The sequence below is a fragment of the Bombus vancouverensis genome, chromosome 9 (genome assembly GCF_051014615.1).
Source record: "Bombus vancouverensis nearcticus chromosome 9, iyBomVanc1_principal, whole genome shotgun sequence".
NCBI classification, from domain to species: domain Eukaryota; kingdom Metazoa; phylum Arthropoda; class Insecta; order Hymenoptera; family Apidae; genus Bombus; species Bombus vancouverensis.
Genome location: NC_134919.1, coordinates 5322552 through 5344268, shown reverse-complemented (window position 1 = coordinate 5344268; position 21717 = coordinate 5322552). Strand labels below are relative to the sequence as shown.

At 32.0% G+C, this 21717-nt stretch overlaps 1 protein-coding gene across 2 annotated transcripts in view; it reads left to right on the top strand.

The window, feature by feature from the left end:
• Positions 1-21717, top strand: part of LOC117163447 (uncharacterized) — a 371317-nt gene that overhangs the window by 306832 nt on the left and 42768 nt on the right. For both annotated transcript variants that reach the window (XM_033345729.2, XM_033345728.2), the window contains exon 5: positions 12964-13103. In XM_033345729.2, the coding sequence (XP_033201620.1) occupies positions 12964-13103 (140 nt within the window). The remainder of the gene's footprint in view (positions 1-12963; positions 13104-21717) is intronic.

The window sequence follows — 21717 nt, the reverse complement described above, 5'->3', positions numbered from 1 at the left end:
GAATACAAGAGACTCGCGGGACTATGGGGTCGGAATGTCGACTCGTAATATCGAAAATATATAGCCGTGCCTGTAACCACAAGTCATGTTCAATCGAATGAATCGTATGGAATAAAAATAAACCTGCCCATCGGAAACGAAAGGTCCAATACCGTTTTCTTTATCGCAGGGGGCCACCGGAACGGGAAGCAACACAGCGAAGGAAGAAGAGACGTCGAGGAACAGAGTAAAATGCAAAAGGCAAAATGAAAGGTCGAGAAGAGAAAGAAGGAAAAAGCTAAGAGAAGCCGTAGAGGGGCTCGAACAAATGTTCCTCTCCGACACATGCATCAAATCTTAAAGTTGCGTGAGAAATAAAGCCTGCTTGCTCAGCGACAAGCAACGACAGAATCACTCAGTTTTGTCTTTTATCGAATTTCTGTTATCTATTAATTCTCTATAAAAGAATAATCTTTTATAGTTTTATTTTCTACTTTTTTATTTTTATATTCGAATGATTTGTATTGTATTTCTAGAATAGTAAAGATTTCCTTTTTCTTTTTTGAGTAAAGGTAGAAATGTGTTTGTCATTTTAAGTAGTTCTCAGATCGCTGATAGTAAGTAATGGATAAAAACTTAATTAGTATGAAACTCGATCAATAATTTTAATATTCTTGCATTGTAAGGCAGTCGTTTGATAGGAAAATTGAAAAATACGTGAAATAAAATATATTATATGTGTCAACGATCTATAATCTGAAACGAAAATTAAAATATGAAAATTAAGATTAAATAATTTAGTCGAAACCCTTATGAATCATTTGTAATTAAGTCAGAATAAAAATATTTATTATACTATTAGAGGTAATTTATTATCTATATAAATAGAAAGTAGACCTTTTAACGTTAAGTAACAATTAATACGTAGAAATAGGAATTTTACGAAACATCAAAGTTGAAAGAAGCCCTTAAACCAAGCGAAAGAAAAGGAATTAAGGTAAATGAAAGCAGAAAATGAGAGGAACGAGCAGTGGATGATGCTGCCTTACAGTCTGACGGAATTTTTTTCTAGCAGAGCGTTCATCGCAGTGTATTCTTTGCAACGCTCTCATTATACCTTTCTTTTCGGTAATGCAGCAGAAACTGGTAAACGGCTAGGTGAGAACACTTGCTCTTACGTATACGTATGCTAGGTGAGAACAGATAGTGAAATGGACCAATGTTCTTTTTAACGATACTTGACTCAAATGATAGGATTCAGAAAATACAATAAAACTATAGGATGTTAAATGTTACATGCATGTTGTAATTTTATGCAGAAACATTATAGTGTGTCGAATGATCATCATCTACAAATTTAATCTTTTATCAATATCATTCTCTATTTTCAATTGTCCGTCTTATAAAATAAATTATACCACGTCGTATAGAATATTCTTAATCCACCAGAAGCTCGAATATCAGAAATTATGTAATAATGTAATGAATGTCGTTGTTACAAACTTTTCATTTTATTGTAGAATAGGAAATAAAATTAAATTAAGGTGTGCGAATTGTAATAATATTACGATATTGTAGAATGAAATTATATACTTCCAAGTAACTGTAAGAATTTCCACTTTTTGCAATAAAAGATAGTAATTTAGAAACTTCTATGCCCGATTATTTATTCAGTCTACTGAGACTGAGCGATCTTTATCTTTAAACTTCTGAGCAAGCCCATATTATACATCTAATCATAAGAAATGAAACTTTTCAAGTGAACTAATTTCAATTCGGACAAGTAGAAAATAAAACTAACATAATTCGCAATGCTTACAACTCAAAGATAAAATCTATCTCTTACAAATACTACAATCAGTACTAAACAAAAATAAATAGATCGTCATTTATCCTTATAAAATATAAAAACTACTTGTATCTCAGCTAAACCTTTTCAGTTGTTAAATTAGTATCATAAATTCTAAAACGCAAGTAGGAATCGAGATGGAGAATGGAAGGCAAGCAAGACACTGCAGAATGGCTGCGTAAGAAGACAAATACAGCAGAAGAGTTGGTTGCGTTACAGCTGGTTGCATTCGTGACATCCTGGCGTCCCTGAATTTCGACTTCATATTCCTGTGTTGTTCGTGGCTGTTTCGACCTTTCGCCTTGTCTCGCCTTGGCCCCCGCCGAACTTTCTACCTTACCGCATCTTAAAATACCTGGGTGTAGCTGAGTGAAAAATTATCCAATTCCCAGAGATTCCTTACCAGAGGTGCGAAATGCATTTTCTTGAGTAATGGTCAAAGAAATTTCCTATAATTCACGCATGGCGTACCTTAGTATTGTTTCGCGTATATGACATCCACGAACTGCGCTATAATAACTATAACAATAAAGAACTATAAATGAACGAAATAAGAATTCAAAAATGGTTTGATATATTTCCGAGAGCAATACGATTTTCATAAATACATGATCTCTCCGTTGAAAAAGAAACAAAATCTACTGCCTCGTGCATAAATCTGCATAAAATTTCGAATAATTGGAATGAATTTCGTGTTCTATGCAAAAATCGCTGTATATCATTTGAAAAGAAAATGATCAGAAACTAATAAGTAAATAATATTATAGTCAATAAATCTGTTGAGTCTTTAAAATGTTAATAAGTATCGCGTCTAGTCATTAATTTCTCACTAATTGGTACACTTATGTGAAATTCACACACTACTTTTATGAGTTGACCAAAATGTTGCAATACCGATGTGAAATAAGGTATATTGAAATCTTTCATGAATTTATTTATACATTTATTGAATATTTAACAAATTAACGGTTTGTACAGAAAGAATGTACTATTTGTCTTACATATTGATACCATATATATACAAACTCATAGCATGATGCATTTGAGATAGTTAAAATTCGGTTTGTTATGACACCGAACGATCAAATTAAATTTTTCGCAGTTTGGAAAGACTCATCCGGTGTTGTGGCGCGATTGGTTTTTCATTTAGTCGGCAATAAAAGTTTAGACAGTAACCGCACGTGTAACTGAGACTCCGATAATTAGTTCATCGGGAGGAAGACAGAGAACAGAAAATGGTAGGAACGGTGGCCAACAAATTCAATTGCTTCCTCACGGGTATACCCTTGATTATAACTGGACCACCGGGGAAAAAGAAGCTGGCAATGATATTTGCTCCCGATTTTCGACCCCCGGCACGTTCCTCCGTAAATTACGGGCAGAGTTTCGTACGCCCTTTTCACCGCTGTTCTCGATTTTCTGCGTTGTACCTCAACGCGAGAAGAATTCTCCGAGCTGACGAAAACGGGTTATTAAACCTTATTCCCTGACTCTTTACTCTTTTACCATCTTTCTTTCTTTCCCTCTCACACACGCATACACATACGCTATTCCTCGCGTCTTTTTGCGATCGAACTTTTGCGTTTACTCGACTTTTCTGAATTATTTTAGAGCAACTTGCAGCTAAGAAAGTTTCCAGCCGTTTCCAAACTTACGTGCCACCACGAGATCATGAGAAGGACGAGGTCAAGAAGCATTCCTATGTATTCTGCAAACTCAGGTTTACACACATGTGGTCAAAAAAATTCCAAGTCCGCTTAGCTAACCCTTTGACAGTGTAATAAAGTAACGAGGAATTCAGAATTAAAAAAACAAATATTTCTTTATGGAAAAGATTTCTTACGTTTCTGTTATTAGATACAAAAAACACATTCAACTTTTTATAGGATCCTTCCTAGACACAAGTCAAAGAATTTATTTATTTAAGATTTAAGAACTCGCTGTTTATGTGCGCATTAGAAAATGAATTGTATACTTGGAATTTAATAATTTTAAAATAAAGCATCTAAAATGTCAGATTGTATAGATGAAATGCCTATTTTAATAATTCTTACTTTACTGAATTCTGGAGAAAATGCGTTTATATACGTAAAAGCTAAATAATTTAAATCGTACCTAAAAGAAACAATTAGCAGTTTTAAGACGTTAAAGATATTTGTTGAAAATTAATACGATCTAATCTAATACTCTAGACACTACGTACTATTATTATACTTATTAATTATATCCAATAAGTAGACTTATTCCTCCAATATACATAGTGAATTTTTTAAAATATTCAAGATACTTTGTTAATTAGTATTTGAAAGCAAACTTACTGTTTTAAGAATAACTTTTCTCACGTAACTTGAGCGCACTGTATATACATTAGAACATAGCTCAAGCTTTCTCAGATCAAATTTCTTTTGTTCGCGAAAAGGGGTAATATCTATTTGGTGTTAGCTTGAATAATGTCTAGGAAGAAATGAGCAAAAATGAAGAAGTAGCCCGAGGTTCTGATAAAAGTGCGCCGCGAAACGAAGTAAATTGTTGAGGAAGAAGAAGAGAAAGGAGAAGAGGAATGACATTACACCAACCGTGAAGTAATAGAACTTTGTGTCTACATAAGAAGAAAGCGTTGCGACGAAGGGAAGAAAAAAGGAAGTGAATCTTAATATCGCTTATTTATTCATACTTATAACCCCGCTTTCGCCGCTCGAGGATTTTCATAACAGGTTTGTTCTCTTTCCCTGTAGAGTCTGCATTATCAGCGCGCACGTTTTGAGATTGTTCATGTTCCGCTTATGCAAATTTAGCAAATTGTGTCCTGTTCGTGTGGGTTAAAGTATGCCATACCAGTGAGTCATTTCGACTGCTTCATTATTATCAATATTTCCTCTTTTTCTTCCGCGTTCCACCTCATACTTGATGTAACACTCTTATTAAATAATCGTATACTATGAACAAATTACGCTGTGAAATTTGGTAATTTAGTGACATCAACGTTGAACGTTTAGAATTTCAATGAAACAATAAGTGGAAAAGAAAAATGCAAAATTGCTAGGAAATCTGTTTTATGAAATCTTTCTTCTAAAAAGATATTTATTAACCATCAAAATAATATTCTTTGTTTAATTAATCTGAGGTGTTTCGAGATTTAACCCTCCTTTTTCAAATAAAATTCTTGGTTTTACATAATTTTACTATAAAAATGTATTAGAATTCTTAATCGATAGTATGATGAAAATTTTCGAAGTGTAAAAAATTAACAAAATATATATCCTTTCGGTTCGTTACTACGAGGGAAAGTTATATAAGGATAAAGATCCTCTTGATTTAGTAGAATAATGCCAATCAGTTTTAACTGGGTCGCTTCACGGAACTTAAATTTAAAAATTATCTTGCAGTAATGGGAAAGATGCATTGATATCGAAAAAGTAACCTTAGCAGTTTATAATGTGGCTTTTTTAAGAACTTCATCGAGCCGCGCCGTAGCGAGAGTCAGATTAATACCGGCTTAAAATGGGCCACCTTTAACGACATCGAATAAATGAACAGAGAGATAAATGACGAGAGTATGTCGATATTATCGGACTATCCATTTTTCACTTTCTCGATATCGCACCAGTGGTACGGTAGCTGAGTGGAAATCGTGCTATTAATTATAACGCGATAATGAGTAGAAATATACGGCGACGGTCGATAGATTTCATGGAAAACTATTCGAGCTTTAAGAAGATGAGCAAAGAGTATCAATTGAATTAGCATGAACCTACAATAAATCTCTCTCGCCTAATGAATAGTTTACTTTAGAAAATGCAAAGCGAGAAGCTTTGGTATACCTTCCAGTTGAGTTAACACGCCTATGTGTAGGCTGTGGATATTTATGTAAAATCATGTTTTTGTAAAAACAAATAAAGGAGTAGAACCTAGGCAGAAATTTATTTTGCCTACTAAATATCATAACAGCTGCTAGACTTTGCATACTTTATGTACTTTTGCATATTATGCGAATTCTGTGCATTTTTAAATTTCCCACAAATGCATAAAAATCTTCGGTCTACAGACGCGCAGGAGCTTTTGAATATATTCCATCCCTTCATGGTGTATGTTTTCTTTTGACTCTCAATGTATATACATATATGTCGCGTTTAGTTAATATTGGATGCTTCCTTCTGTGACCACTTGTATTATACTTTAGAAAAGTTTATAGAACTGCAACAAATAATACTTCCGTGATCTACTGTAGACAGTTGTATGTATATCGTAGTATTGAATCCGCAATTTATTTTCGGTTGATCTAGCAACTATTAGCAGAATAGTTTGGATTGCGAGTGGGTATATGGTAAGTTCGCAGCGTGGGTGTCACAGCACGTGACACTTAGGATGCAAGAGCTGTAGAAGTTCAGAGGGGAGGATGGAGTATAGAAGGAGGGTGTGAAAGCTGGATGAGTTCCAAGGCAGGCAGGGAAATAGTTTTAGTTACATTGTTGCTTTAAACTAACACGTAGGCACAACAAAGAAACTAATCTTTCCGCTTTTTATTTAAGACACGTTTTTGAGAAACCAATGGTTTTTATTTTCTCGTGTAATAATTTATAGTAGAAATTATGACGTATATATATATATAAAAATATTTCATTGTTTTGTTATTGAAATTTGAAATTACGTGGTTATAAATTTTGATTTCTGTGACAATTTTTCAGAATAGAATGTTACAATTCGTCCGAAAAGTTTGATAAAAATTTACTATTTCATATTTTATTTCATTGTTAAAAACTGAAATTGTAATATTTGGAATTATACTGTATACTAATAATACATTTTCATGTGTTGTAGTGATGTATTATACTTTGAATTCAAAATCGCTTGTTTGATTACTAATTGAAAAATACACAACTGCTCGTGTGCAGGTGTTGAGAATAAAGCACACAATTTGCAAGGCAGACGGGATGTGAAATGAAAAAGGAGATAAGAGCAGTGGGTGTAAAGTCTGGATGAGCTCCAAGGTGCATGCTTGAAGAGCGTGACATATATGGACAATCGCCAGTGTGATCAAGCTTGACTTTTCTCATCTCTCTTGTCATCAAAAACTACGTTTGGAATTCTTATACTTATCTTTCTGAATAATTGACTTGTTTCACTTTTCTTCATTTACAATATATCTAATTTTTTTTATGATTCATTAACAAAGCTTCATTTCCTCTAATACTGACCTAAATCATCAAGTTTCTTAAATAATTTTTAATTACTTTATTCCAAATATTTCTTAAAATATTTCTTTGTTAATTCGATACTTTTTTTTAAATCCTTTGATACTAAACTGACTAATATCAACTCCAATCCAAATTTATACAAAAATAGGTTTTACGATCTTTGCTAGGTGAAAGTCTGAATTTCATTGCTATAGAGGTTTATCGGCGTGCAATGGTTCCATTTCCTTCCCTTCTTCTATTTTCTAGGTTCTCGGTAATTTCGAAATTTTATGACTAATCATGCCATTTGACGTTTAACTTTCCACGCACCAAAAAGTAATATAAGGATTGGAAAGGGATGTGAGATGAGACGAGGGTGAAACCTGGATGAACTCCAAAGCGTGCGAACGGATAATGTTACAGGCACGAACGATCTCAGTTCGGTGAAGCTGAGAGTCCCGTCGAGAGACTGGAACATCGTCATTGTCTATTCTTCTCCCTATTTGTCACGCTTTTGCTTTTGCGGCTGATACCACGCGTAAACCAGTGTTGTTGCCATGACGACACCACGCCGAGTGCTCCTATGTACGTATACAGTGTAATATATTACACGAGTGTAAATATATCATTTCCAAATATTAAATAACTACATATATAGAACTGAATTAGAAAATATCGGAAAATGGAATAGTTTTAAGAGATAAATCGAATGTTAGATATTACACAGGAAAAAATATTCCAATTCTTCTTGTTTGATAGAAAATATCATATCTCGTTGAATAGGATGTAAAATGTTGAATATGTAAAAAATAAAATGAAACATATCCAAATATTCTATCAAGCAATTTGCAAAATGTAATTTTAATATGAAGTTAAAATTATATCTACGTAAGAAATTTATTGAAAGACTATTTTTCTTCCATTCGCGTTGAAAGTTTTCAATTTTCGTCAATAAGTTGACAATTTATGATGCTTTAATTGATAACTTGCGAAATTTCGCTGAATTATAATTTTCGTTTATATTTCTTAATACTTATCTTGATATCAGACATAAATATATAAACATATCTCCACGTTAGACTTCATCCAATTGTCAGCCGAAGAAATATTATTTTCTATAATATCATTCTTTTACATTCATCTTATGTGTATTATATTTTAATTACAGTACGAATCTATATATACATTATATATATATATATAAATTATGTGCCAAGTCGTTTAAAATTAATTTCACGTTTTAGTTAACTACCTCACTAACTATCCTATTAACTTACTCAATTAATTGCTTAGTCGATTATTCTCGATTTAAAGCTCACCGTGCAGTGCGAGTAACACGTAAAAAAACTTTTCTGACCCATTGTATGTATGTACATAGCCATGAACGGCGTTTTTTCATCCCCCATTCTATCACGAGCGAGGGAGTCGGCTCGGGGGAAGAAGCACTTGTGAGCTATGCGGAAGTGTAACGTCACGAGTTCGCACGAAGTGAAAAGTGTCTAGTTCTCATTCTCTTTATTGCTGTCTCGGTTTTGTTCCATCGCTCGTTCTATTCTCTTTCCTTCTCTCTTGTGTTTCTTTCTATTTAATAGCCACTTTGAGCTCTCGCGCGACTCGTCGCAAAAGCTGTTACGTGATTAGTAGCGGATCAACGTTTCATATCCTGAGAATTATACGTTTGCAGAATACATCGAAGGATGGATGGCTTAAGCAATTCACTGTATATTCGATTTGATGAACGTCTATATTAGTTTTTTTAAATTATCCAGATCTTTTCTCTAAATTTAAAGCGGGAAAGAATGCGTGTAGCGTGGGAATCAGATTAAAAGAGAATATTAGCGTTGAGATGTTTCTTACATATAGAGTGTTGAGGATATTAATTCTGAACGTAGATTGACAAGTTGTGGATTATAAATTTCTTCTTTACAATTTGGCAATTCTCTATTAAATATTACAGTCACAAAACTTGCAACATTTAAAACTATCTTATAAAATACTATTTTTTATTATTTCTAAACTTGTTACTATTATCTCAAGGTATTTAATTTGCAAAAATTACATCATTAATACTCCTATCGTATGAGAAAATCCACATAATTCATATGGAAATATAAGTCACGAGATCGTAACAAACGGTAACAAACGTACATAGATATGCCACAATTTAGTTTTAGTAGAAGCGAAACGAGTCATTAAAAGCCAGAAGATCGCTAGATAAGTGAGTTATTATATCTGTAACGTTGACGGATATCTTTATTACCAGAGGAAAATGTCTTGAAACGGTGCACATTGCGCTTATCTAATATTAATTGAAACCAATGACGTGCAAACAAAGATCGCTGGCTGTGCGATCTACGTCCGCGTCACCCTAATTAGTTCTGCAACCGTACAATTACGTAAAGACTCGAGTAACTTATCTCACTCTTCAGTTCGTTCTATCCTTTTCCCCTCGTAGAGTCACGCGAGGAGATGAAAAATTGCGCGGAATGCAGATATGTCCCTACGGTTGCAAACGATATCACGCGCGATCGCGATACGACGATTGTCACCCGGATGTCCCACGCATGCAAAACAGTCGCAATTAAGCCGGCACGATTTGCATACGTGTATTGTTATGCTGGCCAAGGGGCGGACAATGGGAAAAGAGAAACGTAGAAGAAGGAGAATAGAGAAATTACGGTACGCCAGAGATAAAATGTCACTCGATGTGCAGACATTAATTATGAATTCATGATAATTGGACGCCGTTCTTTCCACGCTACGCGAGAAAAAGTAATACCTGCTATCTGTTGTATAAAATGATATAACAGATTTGTTGTTTAATTTAGTTAATCATACTATTATCATATTTTAAAACAGGCTAGTGATATAATTTTAATAATTGAAAACGAAATTGTAGTCTTACATATCACAATTAAATTGCTTGTCCCTGTTTATTGGGAATATTGTTCGTGATTTATTTAGAAAATCAAAGGGCGAGTAAAAATATTTTTGTTCTTAAATAACTCAATAAAAAGAAGGAATTAGTTTTATTTGCAATAGAAGACGGATATTTGCGACAATGAATCAAATCGCTTCATCCTATTTAATGTGAATATCATTCGCGATTTACATTTAGGAAATTGAAGTTCAATAAGAATAGTTTTATTCATTCATTTGCACGTAGAAAATCGGAGACTAAATAAAAGTATCTTTGTCGTTTTTTAAACCAACAAGAAGAAGAGTGAATTTTACTTGCAAGGAACGTATTTAATGATTGCTCAATGTAAACACGATCTATCCGCATTTAGAAAATCGAATACTAAGGAAAAATATTCTTGTTCCCTTATAAGTGAACAAAACGAAAAATGAATTTTATCAGTGGAAGGAATACTACATTTATAATAATCGTGAATTTCATAGACATTTTATTGCAATATTCCGGTAACAGCAGTCTAGACAGAACTCTATTTGGTGTTTCTATAGGGCGTAAAAATATGTCATAGCTCGTTTCTTTACCATAGAAGAAGTTCTCTCAAATCTCGCGAGAGTCGCAGCGAAGAACCAGTATTACTTGCAAAGTAAAATTTACTAGAACATCGAAAAGTTCCAAGTTTTCTCATTTGTGGTGCTTTGTTTTATGATTCTTACGTGAGAGGCGACCGACACGAGCTGTAAAGTGGCAAAGAATGATGTTAAAAGCATATACTCGTATCTTTTTATTACCACCATCTTCGATTGATGTACCCCTAAGAAAGTTAAGCTGAGACCGCTTTATCGTCTCCATCGTGTTATGGATTGTGTCTTTTCTTCAATATAGCAGACTTAATTTTTTACTTGCTTCAGAGTACTTACGCTATAAAATATCGCGGCTATGCATTTATGATTCGAATTACCATCAATAATTCTATACGATACTCAAAATCTTTTATGATCCTGCGTATTTCATATACATCAAGGGAATTAATAAAGTTTCTAATTACAAGAAATATTCCGAACAAGTACAGTTTGGTTTTTTATTTATGGCTTTGTCAAATAACAAACAACAAAAAGAAATTGGGCAACTTCTTTCTTAATTTAATTACTCTACATTTAGACTGAATTAAATATTTTAAACTATTATGTATTAACGTATCTATTAACGTAAAACATGACTGCAATTTTATTGTAATATCGTGTATTGTTGTAACATCTGATTATAATAGATAGATAGTTGAGAATGCATTGATTAATATCTATCATTCTTACTTGTTTGAGAAGAAAAACGTGACCAATTGATTCATTCTCAATTAATAACAACGTAAAAGTGCTGAATTTGTTACAAACAGTATCACAAATGGTACATTTAGAAAGTTTAAAATGTAATCCAGAACATTTACGATATCGATTTATAATTTTAAGTTCTAAAATACAACATAATGGATTTTTTTTATTTCCGTGCTTGATAAAATATAAAATAATTCCTTCTATTCATATAATGCGATCATTGACGCTTCACGAATAATATTATATACACTATTCGGTATATACGCTATTGATAGTGCAATTTTATATTCGACAAATTATTAATCAACTAAGCGATTAATGCATTTGTTCTCGATATAGCTTATACTATTAGTGGCAATTAATTAAAACAAAAATTTTACCGGCACTCGAAACAAATTCGGCTGTAAGAGGATTAATAAGATTATACGACTGAACAATATTACGTAACAGTATTACATCGTATTTTCTGGAAAGTAATTACAATGAGAATAAAAATGAATGGTTTGCTAGAGCGTCACCAACGATAACAGAACTGTGAATCGCACTCGGTAAATCGCGTTACCGTGGCCGCTCCATAATGGTATGCAAGTCGATTTTTCTTTTTTCTAGTGGAATTCCACTTGATTGCAGCCGGTGATTCAATTGCGCGTTGAGAAATACAAGCAGAACGTGCCGTCGCGTTAAAAGTATACAAACTCAAGTGCTTGGAATTACCATCTCAAATTATATCAATATTATTACCCTTACAATAACAAAGAACTGAATGGAAGCGAAAGATGCTTAACTTTGAAAGATAAGAGACTATGCAGAAAACGAGGATTTCCAAGACGAAGGTGTTACAACTTATAAATCTTCATTTTATCGCGAGCAGATTACGAACGTTTATTTACGAATGAATTTCTGAAAAATTGAGAAATGTAAAAACGCGTTTCTATTGCAGAGATAGTATTCGTTATAATTAGTAGGTGACATAAATTTGTATTTCATTTCTTTAGCTGTATTCAAATCCGTAATCTAGCGTAGAAATTATGAATTAGTGATTTTACGGAGAGAAGACGGAGAAGTTTTATCGAAACTATTCGCCCCTTTTTGAAGTTTTATTTCGTAAATAAGAGATCCTGCTTTCGCGAGGGGCATTGTTTGTCGAAAAAAGAAGCTCTCTTGGTATATTGGAAGTTTTGTCACAATTTATTACTGAACGTCAAGTTCAATTTTCTGTATGACTATCTTTCTGATTGATGAAAAATTCGTACAGCAGACTCGAGGATGGTTAGTATCTTTCCAAGTGCGTGATCAAATTTTCACAAAAGTGTTTTATTTCTTAGAAATTCATAAACTTATCTTCTTGAAAATTGTAAATGAAAAATTTGTATAAGATTGGAAGAGGTGTTCTGAATCTGGAGATATTATAGAGAAAAATGAAAAACTTGCTAGATGATCGATATTATGATATACGCAATATAATTCATGGCTACAGATAGTAGGAGAAATGTGAAACTTTATGCTATTATAAAACAAATAAACGATTATATTATTATTAAAATAAATAATTAATATTTTTATATAATAATAATTAAATAAATAATTAATTATTAAAATAAATAATCACATGAAGTTGTCACCCATTTTCTTAAATATTTGTATATTAAATATTTTCGTATTGTATACTAAAATATTGTATAACGATGTTTATGTTTGCTTTTCTTATCCTTGCAGAACAAGGACAAACTACAAGCAAGAAGAAAACAACATTTTCGCGACTACTTCGAGGACTAAAGACGCACAGGAAGGAGAAACAAGCACAAGCTCAAGGTTCCCCGAGGCATGGACGCGCAAGAATAGGAGTACCACAAAGAGTAAGTGTGTATCTATGTAGAGAACCATAATCCCACTTCACGGCTAGGGATGCACAGGAGCAGCTATTTACTACTGTCGATTCAGATTTCCTGCGTATTCTTCACCTAACTACAATTTCACCCTTTGTTCGCAATTTAAACTTCGTTACCTTGCTGTATACGCCAGATTTGTAATTTCACTGAAAATGTTCAACAAATAATAGGGTTCAGAAAAATATTCATGCCTTTCTAGCTGAATAATTAATTTTTAAATTACTTTAAATATTAACAAATTTTGTTTCATCTAAGAGAAATATATTATTCTTTTTCTTAACTGAAATGATATAAATGCATATACAGGGTGGTTGGTAACTGGTGGTACAAGCGGAAAGGGGGTGATTCTACGCGAAAAAAGAAGTCGAAAATATAGAATAAAAACTTTTTTTTTAAATTATTCCATCGAGACAACGATCTACAGTGAGATCCGTTATAACGTACCGCACGCGTACCGAGCGAAAATTCAAAATCGATTTTCTCGAAAACAAAGCCTCAACGAAAAATTTTTATTCTATATTTTCGACTTCTTTTTTCGCGTAGAATCACCCCCTTTCCGCTTGTACCACCAGTTACCAATCACCCTGTATATAAACGAGAATATTTTTTGTTTTCATGTAAATTATAATTCATTGGACTTAAGTATAATTGATATGCATGTTTATGAATGTATCATCTTAATCCTACTCTATCTTACTCTTTAAGTTTTCTTATAACAAAATTATTATATTTTCATATTTCCAGTGTTCTCTATTATATACTTGTTACCATTTCTGTGCATAATAAAATTTGCATAGTAAAATGAATCGATCATTGAAAGAATCATCTAATCATAGAAGATTAATAATAATGATATAGTATTAAGAATCATGATCACGTGAATACTCCTTCCCATTTATTCTTTTCTATGATTAATTATATTAAATATTAGTAAAATATTTTTAAAAGCAATGAAGTTTTATAAGAAATGTAATACACTTGAAAATAAATGAATATCAACTAAGAAAGCTTACTTAACAGGTAATTCCGACAATTTTTTAACAATAAAATTATATTATACTTTAAATCAAGTCTTTATCAGATAGTTACTTTATTAAAAATTGAAAACAACTATTAAAATATCACTTAAATATTTTATTGGTGTATACGAATCGTATTACATATTTAAAAAAAAATTTTCTTTTTTGATGCTCACCACCGAATTTTGATCGTTAGTTTCGTTTAAAGCGATAGCTTGCATGAAGTACGTAAAATTTCCTCGCGAAAATTTTGTTTTTTATTTTCATTTTCTTTTTTTTCTTTTCTTCTGTTAAACTAGTATTTGTAATTCTACCTACGAAGCCGTGGCAGAGAAACACGGAGCACGACCTGTCGACTCTCTTTTAATTTTATTTCACGGGTAACTTATATTTACGCAGCCGTAAAATCGAATTCATATATCTATCCTAACTGCAATGCGTCGGAACCTCCTCACTGAAACTGAAATGTTACCTCTCGACTATTTAAAATCATTTTACCAATTTATCTTTGTCCGAAGAATATTGCTTATTATTACTTACTATTATATATAGATATGTGTGTGTGTTGGTGTCACTGATTATTCTCATCGTGGTCACTAATAACCTTGGAAAGTGTATGTGATTTTAAATTCGTCATAAAAAAAAAAAAGAGAAAAACGCTTGTATATACTAGATTCGATTTTCTACTTTACACAACAGGGACCACAACTCGCATTTTTTGAAAAACAGAATACCTACACCGACACAAATATCATATGAAGTTTCTGGAACAGGAATATCGACAACTGATATCAATACACTGAAACACGATATATGACGATATTCTCGGCATTGCACGTCAAGCTAATGACATTTAGTTGTATTTTCTTTTTTTCTTTTTTTTTGTTTGGTACACGGTTATTGATGCTGAGATAACCGTAAATTGATCAAGTTAACAGATAATCGCTAGATCGGATGTCAGGTAGTTGACGTGGAAGAGCTTCATATAGTTGAAAGGACTTGTGTGTTCATGTTAATGCCATGATACGAGGATAAATATAGCGTGTAACACTGTAAAGCTGTAATTATGATATTCTGATCTTGGTTTCTAATTTATACCCTTTGAAAAGTTAAAACAGAAACTTTCAACTCTTATTATCCAATCAATGAGAACCTTCGTAATATTGTAGATTCTAGGATATAGTTTCTGCTATCGGTGTTTGATAAATGTATAGAAACAAGGACAAAACGTGTCAACTTATGTCAATGGTACTTAAATGACAATGTCCATAATTTATATGAGTTATCATTTCATAAAGTTGTCAATATATCTACTGATAATAACTGCTTTATACCAAACTACATTAATATACAACCTGTGGATCGTATTACATATTAAATTATATAATATCCTTCCACAAACAAAAAAAAAATATTAAAAGTATATGAAAATATCAAAATTCTTGTAATCTTTTATTTACAAAGCAGAGAGATTAATTCTTTACAACTTATAAATAAATATTTGGTCTAATGTTGTAATAGATTAGATGATAAGAAATTTAGTGGATATGTGGGTTGATTGTATTATATATTTTGGAAATAATTTGAAAGACTTTATTTTAAAGAATACTATATTTTGTACACGAAAAGCGTTAAACGTTTTATCGGGGCAACCAGTAATTTTCATCGTCATCCCTTTCATTAATCAAACGTCGGAAAATTACTGTGCAAGTAATTTTCCTCCCGTGCTGAAACTTGTAATTTTTTGATTCACTTTCAGAACCGATTGCCTCTACAATTAAAGCCTACGCCTGCGCGATGTAGTTATTCTCTTTCTGTCGTATCCTTTCCGCTCTCTACTTTGACCAATTTTCAGTTATTTACTTCTCTTCTCTTCTAGATTCTACGATTATTTTCTTCCATATTATTAAAATCAGTACAAATGCTAAATATTCTATTAAGATAAGGATTCAAAGAAGATTAGTTCAGAATTATTTCAAGAGCAGAATGAAATCCCTGTAAAATTTAATATTCCTATAAATTGTTATATTATTTTGTGATTGTTTAAAGTACACGTATAGTTTTGTTATGTATGATAATTTCATTCATCAAATTCTCTCCGTTTACAAAATGTGATTAAAAGCCGATGTCAACGTCAGACGAGAGAATTATGCACTAGCACATGGCAGAACCGAATATTCGTTCCTTCCGGTTCATTGATAAAGAGATCGGTGCCCATCAACGGAGTGAGTCAGCTCCGAAGCCTCAGAGAATTAAAAATTTCCAAGATTTCCCATGTGCCGTCGATTTACTAAATTCTTCGACGCTGACAATTTAGACTCTTGAGAATACAATTCATCAATACGACGCTGACATTTAGTTTTATTTAATACCTTTTAAATTATGCTTCTTCAAAAGATTATATAAAATCTTTTCTTTTTCTAAGTATAAGTTGGTTTAAATGAAGCATTAAATATACTTACGTAATTCTTTTATGGTTCTAAAATTTTATTATAAAAGTTTTATTAGGGAGGTAATAAAATTAACATAGTTAAAATAGTAAATGAAGTTCCAATCATAATCTTTTTTCATAAATAGATAACCGAACATAAAAAATTACAATAGAATAATATATGCTTGAAACTGCATGATATTGTATTACATATGAAATTCCATGCGCGCTCTTCGCCAGAATCGCAAACTGGGTCAAAGAACTGGAAAAAATGGGAATCGTATTACTCAAACGGCTATAAAACTTGTCTATTTCGTTCTTTATACTCTATTCGAGCGTTACTAGCATTGTTTCCATTTCTCTCTAAACGGTTGAATTAAATAGTGCACTGTTATACAATACTAGTAGATTTTACTGTATGTTCTTAATAGTTTATCTTCAACTATGTATGTACAAATAGAGAATTTTCATTAAAAGCTTCGAAATATTTTTTCCAGCAATAAAGTTAACACTACTTTAGGAAACAATTTTGGAAATTAATTGTTATGTGGATATAATTAATTGGAATTAAGGAAACGTATTCTATATTTAAATTTTGACGAGCTATAATTAGTTATTATATGTGTATTACTATAGTTAGACAATAATGTCAACCAAATAGCTGCTGTATTTTTTCTAATAGACTGTCATTCCTTTTTCAAAATACCCCATGATACTAGGATTAAGGAGAATTACTATTGGATCTTTCAAATAATGTGCAAAATTTTCGTTTAAAATGTTGTTAAATCGTTAATCTGTTGAAGGACTATTGGTATACACCTTAGTTCTCACTACTAACACTAAAGAAAATAATCCAATAGCATGGAATTATTTTATTAAAATCAAAATTCACTGACATGAATATCTCACGAAATAACAATCTTGTGTTTTCACGCGAGTAAATTATCTTAAATTACAAAGAACAAGGTTCTTCCAGCTGATATGATATGAAACCAAATATTAACCAAGTTTCAAATAATTCCAAATTTCAAAAAATCTTAGACTCCTCAAAACTCTAAATTTAGTTCTGATAAATTCTAATAACTAACTAGCTTTAAAACTGTATGCTTTTTCCGAAGAATTTGTGGGACATTTTTTTGTCAATATCTCTCTGTAAGTAGGCTCCTATTATCCAGGAAGCAAAGTACGACAGGTACATCGTGTGGTTCACATACAAAGATCGCTCGCACACCTCCTAGCGAGCACTCAAAGACATTCCTCTCGCTTTGACCTTGGTACAAAGTATCACGAACCATGATAGTACTTGGAATGAAATTTCCTCGAGAGCCCTCGATAAAGCACTTGTACGCGAACAGAGGCTCGTTTTGGACTCTCAGCTCCAAAACCACTGACCATCGTACGATCAGCAGACTACTCTACACTAGGCCACAAATTCCACGACTTAGCACAGTGAAGAACTTGTCTATGATGATTATGCATTACCGCAAAGATTGAATCATGCTCGGATGATAAAAGGAATCACGATATAAGCCGCGGCGGGGATGTGGTTTCTATCAGATGGCCAAAGGAGACGGCGCATTAGAGTTGATCATACCATTTCTCCATCGTAGAAGCACTTTATCGTTTAATTCATCTACTATCTACTTCCTTTTGAATTTATTTTACATTTTTGTTTATCTTTACATTACTTTTGTATTTTACCGAGTATAGTTTAGACGTAGTTATGTCTGAGCGTTTATTATTTTGCATTTTTATTAATTTGCCATAAAATAGATTGAAAGACAGAGGAAGATTATAAATCTAATTATATAGGATTAATGTTGATTAAACGTGATTGCCTCTAATTTAACAAAAAATTTCATTAAACGAATAATGAGCTATAATTTCCTTTTTGATCTTATATTGTATATAGCATATTGAATTTTCAGTTAGTACGTGTATGTGTTCGTCATTATTAAAGCAGTTCAAACTTAATTTTAAAATTCAGACATCGTGCAACTATCATAAATTGATCATCAAAATCAATTGAATGAAATTGGAGATACATTGAATAAAATTGAATGAAAAGTTAATAGAAGAAAGAAAATAAAACATTATCACGTATTATATTTTAATCTTGCATTCATTTCACAAGAGTATACTTTACAATTTTTTAAATTAAAAATATTTCTATAGTATAGAGTGCAGAATATTATAACGTATTTGTTACATAAAACTCATTCGAAACATTTTTTAGTATTTTAAAAATTACTTTCGTATCATAGAGCACTTCTTATCTACTAAAGCAAAACCTCGTCTTAAGCATTCTAATAAATAAATAAATGTATATATCTTATATATATTAAATGTAGCTTTCAGCTTGTTTTATACATTTATACAGTCTGCATTATTATCATAAATAGCATATAGACAGGACAACCACAACCCGTGTATGAATTCGCTATCGTAACCACAGTCCACGCTACGTCTCGCTGGCTGGCAGGATGTCCTGGTAGCTGCAATGGAAGGCAACCGACGAGTTCTCGGAGGATACGTGCAGAACCGTGATTCTGACCCCAGAGCAGAATATCGTGGACTGTCAACAGTAATACGCCTGTCTCTTGTCCACGCCACTGACCACACATTGCCATTCGTCTTGTTTTGGCCTGACTGCTGCCAGTAACTCAATGGCGCATATGCAAATCCAATGATAAAATGTACATTTACTTTCATAGACATTGTAAATACGTCTATCCATTGCGGAAGATTCTCTTAACATTACTACACAATCCCACGTAACAAAGAACGTTAATTTGATAATAAAAAATAAAATAATTTTATAAATTCTGGTCTGGTTTTAAAAAAAGGCTAAAATCTTATGGAATTTAATATTCATAAAATTGTTTTCCTCTAAAATCTAAATGAAAATAAAGTTACTATGTTTCGACTTCTTCTTGGAAATCACTTTAATCGCATTAATTCTTGTGCTTCTTTTTAACAACTCATCCATAAAAAGGGAAATTGCAAGATTAGCCTGATGATAACAGAGGCTCTTTTAATATTTTACAGAATAATTTCAGTTGCAATTGTAAATCGTAACCGCAATAATGGTTTCTATAAATTTTTAACGCGTAACCCAAGCCGATATGGCATGGTTTTCATAAAACTTGAAACACAGGTTTACCATCGAGAAGAAAGTGCTTAATATTTTACGTCTGTGTAAAGCACTTCTGAAAGCCAGTAATATCGGGCCATTGCGAATTCGTAAAATTCTACGCAACCGTGAATTCCCCTTTGAATACTTCTAAATTTATAAGGTATTGTTGAAGTCGCAATTTGCTGTGCGAAGAATAACTTTTGTGGCAATTTTTGCTTGTTCAACGACATACAAAATCTACAGACGTAAGAAGTAAAAACAAAATCGTAGAAACTGATTAATATTTTGCAATTATGCAACATTTTATTTCATTTATATTAACTCGAAAATAATTGAAATATATTATTATAAAGATATCGATTCAGAAATATTCAGTAATATTATTCAGTAAATAAAATTAGTTTTAGCAACTTGACGGTCTCATAACATCATAGCTACACTAGCGTCATGTTAATGTCAACCTGGTAACCAGAGTTTTCTATAAATAGAAAATTAAGCATTAATATGGATAAATTAATTTCAATTGTGAGTGTTTCGTCCAAAATCTGCTAGTATGGACTCTTCAGTAAGGCTCACCTAACAGACCTGTACCTTAGACACAATGAGAGAAGAGAGAAAGTGAGTGTTTCGTCCAAGATCAATTTCAATTGTTACAAATGTTATATAGTTTATTTTTAATGAAATGAAATGATACGTAGAGGTTTTCTAAAAGAAGATATTATGTCCAAAGGAATTAACTCGTGGTTAACAGGTGAACTATCAGCGGACGATGTATATCTATTTGCCTATTTATGTGTTTGTTTACATACTTATTACTGTCGTAAAGACAAGTATGACATAGATTATATTTTTAATGCTTTATTCTTAAGGAAATGAACCAAGTAAATCCTTTAAGAATAGAGGTGAACGCGGAATTTACAGTTGTTAAAAATACAAGCTTATTATTATTTACAGTTTGTTAAAATGTACACATGTAAGTAGCACCCTTGTGCGCACTAGCTTACCTCCAACATGAAATTAACTTTGAAAACGACGGAGCAGCTTCACCAGGGGACGTACTGTGCGGACGGAGAAGTTTTAGAAGTGGAAATTATTTCAAACTTTCGATGTCTACATTTCGCGGAGGAACATTTAAATGAAATTTAAACTATATGATTAAAGGGAAACCTCATTTTCTGATCATTAATATATATATATTATATATTATATATATTGATATATATATATATATATTTCGGAATTGTATAAAAATTATTTATAAATGCATTATTTACTTCATTATAAAATGAAATATATTTTTACTATGATAATTTCAATGTGTCATGCCATGTCAGATAAAATAAATGTTTTCTAAAACATGCTTTTATCAAGGAATATTTGTTTAAAGCTTGTATTAAAAAGAATAATAAAAAGATTTACATAAAAGATTGTACAAACGAAAAAATTTATGGAAGGATGTACTTAAACATAAATAAAATGCACTAGATCGCTTTATATGCTAATACTAAAGTTCGTAAGGGCGTAAAATACACTCAGTTGTTGACCTGTTACCCAAGCCATTGCATTAGGAGAATCGTTTCCGTATTCGATATCCCCGTTCAAAATACAGAGAGGGATAACTTTAAAATCCAACTAAAATGTTATTAGATTGAGTAAAAGACTTTTTGTTGCTTTCTGTCGTTTTATTGTATGTAGTATACATTCGTGTAACTGACCACAAAATAATTGAGCTTTTGCGTTTCCATAATTTTGGTTATTGTTAGTGTTTTAATTCCTTCTTTTTCAAATTTATATTAGAATTCCTGTCTAAATTCTTGGAAGTATTAGTGTGTAATTAGGAAAATTATTGAAAAGTATTACAGGCTAGTTAATAAAATGTTATACCGCTTTATAAGTTTTAAAGAAATACTGAAGTCACATATAATAAACATTTGTAAAATGTACGAGGGAAACATTGTTAATCAAATAAGCATATTATGACAATAATGTCACCAG